This window comes from Penaeus vannamei, chromosome 4 (assembly GCF_042767895.1).
Source record: "Penaeus vannamei isolate JL-2024 chromosome 4, ASM4276789v1, whole genome shotgun sequence".
NCBI classification, from domain to species: Eukaryota; Metazoa; Arthropoda; class Malacostraca; order Decapoda; family Penaeidae; genus Penaeus; species Penaeus vannamei.
In genome coordinates, this window is record NC_091552.1 from 38252269 (window position 1) to 38259768 (window position 7500).

Consider the following 7500-nt stretch of genomic DNA (forward strand, 5'->3'; position numbering starts at 1 on the left):
AGGAGGAGGAGGAAGAGGAGGGTAAGTGGAGAAAGTGAAAGACGAGGAAGAGGATGGGGTAGAGGAGGAGTAATAGGAGGATGGGGAAGGAGGAGAAGGAAGAGGAGGAGGTGGAAGAAGTGAAGAAGGAGGAGGTGGAGGAAGTGAAAGAAGGTGGAGGAGGACAAATGGAGTAGAAAGGGGAGGTGGAGGAGGAGGAGGAGTTGAGGATGGTGGAGATGGAGGAGGAAGAGGGAGAAGGAGAAGGAGGAGGAGGAGAAGATGGTGGAGGAGGGAAGAGGACATGAAGGTGTTTGTTGAGGGGAAAGAGGTAGAGGAGGAGAAGGAAGGAAAGAAGGAATAGGAGGAGGAGGAGGAGCAAGGAAAGAAGGAATATGAGGAGGAGGAGGAGGAGGCAGCCAGGGCAGGACGAGGCGATAAGGATGGGTGAATGAGGAGCGTATAAGAACGGTGTCTGGCGGCGATGAGGCGTGTGAGGGAAGAGGCAAAAATGAGGCGAGGCATGTGAGGGTAATGAGGTGAGAGGCGATGAGGGGAGGCGCTCGATAGGAAAGGATTAGCGAGTGAATGACAACGCTAACGCTGACGAATGACGTACTGGCGGGTCAGCCGGAGGAGGCGCGGCGGAAATGAGGCGGGAATGAGGTGGGAATGAGGCAGGAGTGAGGCGGGAATGAGGTGGGAATGTGGCAGGAGTGAGGCGGGTCAGCCGGAGGAGGCGCGGCGGGAATGAGGCAGGAGTGAGGCGGGAATGAGGCGGAAATGAGGCGGGAATGTGGCAGGAATGAGGCGGGAATGTGGCAGGAATGAGGCGGGAATGTGGCAGGAGTGAGGCGGGAATGAGGCGGAAATGAGGCGGGAATGTGGCAGGAGTGAAGCGGGAATGAGGCGGGAATGAGTCCGCGGTCAGGAAAAATAAGGAAGAAGGGGGAAGAGAGAGGGAGAGAGGGAGGGAGGGAGGGAGGGAGGGAGGAAGGAGGGAAGGGAGGGAAGGGAGGAGGGAGGGAGGGAGGGAGGGGAGGGGGAGGGGGAGGGAGGGGGAGGGAGGGAGAGGGAGGAGGGAGAGAGAGAGAGAGAGAGAGAGACAGAGACAGAGAGAGACAGAGACAGAGACACAGAGAGAGAGAGAGAGAGAGAGAGAGAGAGAGAGAGAGAGAGAGAGAGAGAGAGAAGAAAGAGAACGAGAGAAAGAGGGAGAGAGAGAAAGAAAGAGAACGAGAGAGAAAGAGAGGGAGAGAGGGACATAGGGAGAGAGAGAAAGAAAGAGAATGAATGAGAGAGAGAGGGAAACGGAGAGAGCGAAAGAAAGAGAACGAGAGAGAGAGAGGGAGATAGAGAGAGAGAGAAAGAGAACGAGAGAGAGGGAGATAGGGAGAGAGAGAAAGAAAGAGAACGAGAGAGAGAAAGAAAGGGAACGAGAGACAGATATACAGAAAGAGAGACAGAGTCAGAGTAAGAAAAGAAAATAAGACAAAGAGAGCCAAAGTGATAAAGCAAAAACAAAGACAATGCTTCCACCACAGGAAAACCAAATACACACGCACACATACAAATCACCCCCCCCGAAAAAAACGAGAAAAAAACATACGCACACATGCAAATCACCCCCCCAAAAAAAAAAAAAATAATAATAAAAAAATAAATAAATAAATAAATAATATATAAAATTAAATTAAATTAATAAATAAATAAAAATTAAATAAAAAAAAACATAAAAAGTAATAGCGAAAAAAAAAAAATACAAGAAACAACAGACAAGGACGTGAAGGCCCAGGGCGGGGCGCAGTACTCACGGAGCGATCCGTTGTGTGACGAGCACTTGCACGTGAACCTGAGCTTGCAATAACTGCGTCGGTGGTCGATGAAGTCACTGAGATTGGAGAAGAGTTCCCGGCAGTTACCACAGATCAGGATATCAGGGCTGCCTGCAATCACAGAGAGAGAGGTTGAATTTCGGCGCCGCAGGAAGGGGGGGCGGGGCGGGGAGGGATATGCGAAGGGGGAGGGGGGTAGGGGAGGGAGTAACCACCAGGGGGTGTCGGAAAGCGCGCTTGATCAACGAACTGCTTGCTGCCTCCTGTGCTCATGTTGGGAGGCCGGTGTGGGTTTTAAAATATATCATAATGCAATTTGCGTGTTTGTTTGCACTTGTCATTATGATAATTTTGGTGTCATTGTGTGTTTCATTTATTCTTATTTTTTCTATTTACTTTGTGTTTGTATGGTGGGATTTCTTCTTAAAAAAAGGTCTATCTTGATTGTTTCAAGGGGTATTTTGTGCCTCATCTGTGATTATATCTATGTCTGATTTCTTGATTAAGTTTATCGTGTGATTTTGGTGTTGATTTGGCCGTGTCCGTTTCCCACGGTCTGTCCGTGTGGTGATAAGAGAGGCATCACCAACTTAATGGGACATAAGGTGGAAATACTGAAAAGAGAAGTGATGACAATGCTTGTTAAATCGTGCATCATCATACATGTTTCTTTTTTTTTATAACACACGCTCTCTCTCTCTCTCTCTCTCTCTCTCTCTCTCTCTCTCTCTCTCTCTCTCTCTCACTCTCTCTCGCCGTCTCTCTCTCTCTCTCTCTCTCTCACACACACACACACAGACTCACACATACACACGCCTCGGCACATTGCAATTTCCGCATGCAAGCAATAAATCCTGCATTCCCAAACCATTCCCAAGCCGCGCCTTGCAAAAAAAAGCTTTATTGCAGCAATTATATATGCAATATTCTATATCTCACGATCGAATATATATTAGTTTTTGTATAAGTAAGGGGCCTCTCTCTATTGCAATTCATGAAAAAACAGTCACTTTACCTAGTTGCATTAACTGAAAATAATTGTATCTTTATCATTTTTCTTATCATCACTATAATTTTTTTTATGATTAACGTTATGAAATTCCTTACCATTCCATCCATTAAAATCATTATATCACCACTACTTGGCATTATCACCCCATCTTTTACTCTAACTGCAAGTAATATCTAACATAATTATCATCAAAATCATGATCATTATCGTTATATTCATCATCATAATTACATTCATTATCAAAATCATTATCATTATATTCATCATCAAAATCACCATCATCATTATCGTTATATTCATCATCATCATCATTATATTCATCAAAATCACCATCATCATTATCGTTATATTCATTATCATATTCATCAAAATCATCATTATATTCATCATCAAAATCACCATCATTATTATCGTTATATTCATCATCATCATCATTATATTCATCAAAATCACCATCATCATTATCGTTATATTCATCATCATATTCATCAAAATCACCATCATCATTATCGTTATATTCATCATCATATTCATCAAAATCATCATTATATTCATCATCAAAATCACCATCATCATTATCGTTATATTCATCATCATCATCATCATCTAAAATCATGAACTGAAGCAAACACAAGATTGGCGCTGCCTCTGTTTGCCCGGCCGCCATTTTGAAATTTAGTTTATTGAAATCTCTATCCATATGCAATCTCGAGGCTGACAAATGATTTGCAATTAAGCGGAACCCACTGCATATATTCATAGATGCATATTTCTCTCTCTCTCTCTCTCTCTCTCTCGTTCCTTCATTATCTCTCTTTCTCTCTCTCTCTCTCTCTCTCTCTCTCTCTCTCTCTCTCTCTCTCTCTCTCGTTCCTTCATTATCTCTCTTTCTCTCTCTCTCTCTCTCTCTCTCTCATTTTCTCTCTCAATCTTTTTTTCTCGCTCTCTTTCTCTTCCCTCTCCACTCTCTCTTGATCTTTCGTTCTCCCTCACTCTCACTCTCTCTCTCTCTCTCCATTTCTCCTCCTCCCCCCCTCTAACTCTCTCTCTCTCTCCCTCAATTTCTTTCTCTCTCACTCTCTCTTTCCCTTCCCCTCTTTCTCCTATTCTCTCTTCCCTCTCTCTTTACCTTCCCCTCTTTCTCCTATTCTCTCTTCCCTCTCTCTTTCTCTTCCCCCTCTCTCTCATTCTCTTCCCCCTCTCTCTCTCCTTCATTTCTCTCTTTCTCTTCCCTCCCCTCTCTCTCTCTTTATCCTCTCTCTTATTCTCTCTCACATATTCTCTCTCTCTCTCTTTCTCCTCTCTCTCTCTCTCTCACACACACACACTCTCTTTTCTTTCTTTCTCTCTTTCCCTTCCCCCTCTCTATCATTATCTCACTCTCACTCTCTCTCTCTCTGTCTCTGTCTCTTCTCGTTCTCGCATATCTTTTTTTCTTCCTTTCTCTCTCTTTTCTTTCTCATATACCCTCTCTCTCTCTCTCTCTCTCTCTCTCTCTCTCTCTCTCTCTCTCTCTCTCTCTCTCTCTCTCTCTCTCTCTCTCTCTCTCTCTCTCTCTCTCACTCTCTCTCTCTCTCTCTCTCTCTCTTTTACTTTGTGATAAAAATGTCAATGAAAACGATAGCAGGAAAAATGATGTTTCGTAATTTTCACTTTGCAAGATTTGTAGTTGAGGGAAACAGCAAAAGCAAACACTGATCTAAATTTATCTGACAATGCAAGTTACGTTGAATAAAAAAAGATCAAAGAACTCCCTAGCCTTTATCCTTGCGCTAATTATATGCATCATTTATCAGTTATAATTAAGTCAGTAATATAACTACAGGTCTATAATCACGTACTAAAAGTGAAGCACGTGATGGTAAAATTATGTACATTTATCCACTGTTTTACATAAAATACATGACAAAAAGTTATACGACACACATATTTGTCGCACACACACATATACACATACATATATGTGTGTGCAAGTGTGTCCATATGTACATGTTTTTTGTTGTCTGTACGTGTGCATTTACAATGGCATGTGCACGTGTACATACAAGTTCATGTGTGTGTGTGTGTGTTAGCCATCACTCTTCGGAAATCCCTCATAAAGCAAGCAGAGTATCGAGACACCTGTCAGTTAACCCCGGGGCTTTGTGTGTCAGGGAAGTAGACAAAAGACTCTCCATAATGAATCCTCCTCGCTTTAATTATCAGGTCATCGCTGCTGCTGCTACCTCCTCCGCCTCGCACATGACCCTTCGTGACCTTTTTAGTGACCCCCCTGTGGAGCTTATGGTGTGCAGCGTGTCATGGGGGGAGGCACGGCTGCGGCGGGTGAACAAGCAGTGTCTGACGCGGGTTGTCGTCCTATATGTTGTGTCAATAACATGTGATGTGAATATCCCTCGTTGTGTGCAGTGGGATGGGCCGGAGGAGGGCCATGTTGACGCTGCGAGATGTGAACAAAGGATGCGGGGCTTAATGGCGAATGAGGACAAAGGGGGATGTGAAGGAAGGGGAGATTGCGAGAAGGGAGGGGCGGATGAAGGAGGGATTAGGAGGGGGCGATTAACATGATGTGGAAGAAATTGGGAAAATATAGATGATTCTGAAGATAAATATGAGGAGGAGAGGAAAACGAAGAAGACAAAAGAAAGGACAAGGGAGTGCAAGAAAATGAAGAAGGTGATGCTGACGAATATGAATAAGAAAAAGGAAAAGAAAACTCAGAAGACGATAAAAGAAGGGAAAAGACAAAGACAATATAGATAAAGCAGAAGATAATGCTGACGAAGTAGAAGGTAATGATGAAAAAAAAGAGTAAGAGGAAGGATAAGAAGAAGAAAAATAAGTAGTAAAAGGTAATGATGAAAAAAATATATATAAAAGAGTAAGAGGAAGGATAAGAAGAAGAACAATAAGTAGTAAAAGGTAATGATGAAAAAATAATAATAAAAAGAAAAAAGAGCAAGAGTAAGGAAAAGAAGAAAAATAAAAAGAAAGAAAGCACACATAAAAAACAAAGAGACGAAGACAGCGAGAGATGGAGACGAGGAAGGAGAAACAAGAGACAAAACCGAGAGACAAAGGCGAGACCGGGGCACGAGGGAGCGGATGAATAAAGTCCTCATTCCTTAGATGAAAATGTCTGAATGTCAAGGAAAAAAAGAGGTAATTGTGAAAGTTTTGAAATGTGTCTGTCCATGCTAACAAATAAGAGGAATTGTTCTGCATTACCTTTATGGATGAGCCAAAGGATTCTTTTTTTTCTCATTCGAAATAGAGGGAGCCATCATATCACTGCGAGTTAACCAACCCATTAATATGTATGTATGTATTCATGTACGTATGTATATACGTATATTAGTAATAAGGGAAGTAGGTACGTGTATGTATGTATGTATATATATATATATATATATATATATATATATATATATATATATACACACATACATATATATATATATATATATATATATATATATATATATATATATATATATATATATATATATATATATATATACATATACATATATACATACACACACAAATATATATAAACATATATATATATATATATATATATATATATATATATATACATATAAAATGTGTGTGTTTGCGCGCGTGCGTGCATATGTGTATGTATCCATATCTGTCAGTGTATACATGTATGTGTGTGAATGTGTGTGTACTCTATAAGCATCCGTCAGTCTTTTGTCATTCGTCAAGGCCCGAATACCTCGTCTCGTCTGACATGCCTAACCACCTAACCGTAGGGCGTGTGTGTCATGTTCTTCGCTTTCATCTTCGAGAAAGTGAGGCGGGGTAGGGGCAGAGGGGGTGGGGGTGGGGGGGAAAGGTTCCAGAGTCTGGTTCAGCGCTCCGAGTGTCGTGGAGAACTATGGGAATGGCGATGACGATGGTAGAAATGATAATGGTGATAAAGATGCGTGGTAGTAGCGAGCGCGGAATAATGATGACAGGGACAGCAATAATAATGAGTATTGCTCTCCTCATTATCCATGTAATGATAAAATAAATATGATATCGGTAAACTTAATGAGGGTTTAATGATGGACATGATAAATGATGGAAATTATAGTTATAAATAAAACATGATATTAATAGAAATAACAGGAATAACATTAACACTCATTACAGTAGTGATGGTTGATAATGCTATTTAGAATGATAATGTTAACGATAATGGTGATATCAATAATGGTAATAATGATGATGATGGTAACAATAATAATAACAATAATAATTGCCATATTATGGATATTAATAAAAAATAATAATAACCATAAGAAAGACAATTTTAATGATAACGATATTGATGAGGATTGCACTGGGAGTAATGATGATGATAATTGTGATAATGGTGATGATGATGAAAATGAATGATGATGATGATTATGATAATGGTGATGATGGAGATGAATGATGATGATGATTATGATAATGGTGATGATGAAGATGAATGATGAAAATGATGATGATGATGATAATGGTGATGATGAAGATGAATGATGATAATGATGATAATGATGAAGATAATTATGATGCTTATGACGATGATGGTGGAGGTGATGATGAGAATTATTACATCAACAATAACAACAAAATGATTCACGGTAAACATGATGATGGACTAACAGAAAAAAAAACATT

At 40.8% G+C, this 7500-nt stretch overlaps 1 protein-coding gene across 6 annotated transcripts in view; it reads right to left on the reverse strand.

The window, feature by feature from the left end:
* Window positions 1-7500, reverse strand: part of LOC113809770 (heterogeneous nuclear ribonucleoprotein C-like 3) — a 670724-nt gene that overhangs the window by 23192 nt on the left and 640032 nt on the right. For all 6 annotated transcript variants that reach the window (XM_070121046.1, XM_070121047.1, XM_070121045.1 and 3 more), the window contains one exon: window positions 1794-1925. In XM_070121046.1, the coding sequence (XP_069977147.1) occupies window positions 1794-1925 (132 nt within the window). The remainder of the gene's footprint in view (window positions 1-1793; window positions 1926-7500) is intronic.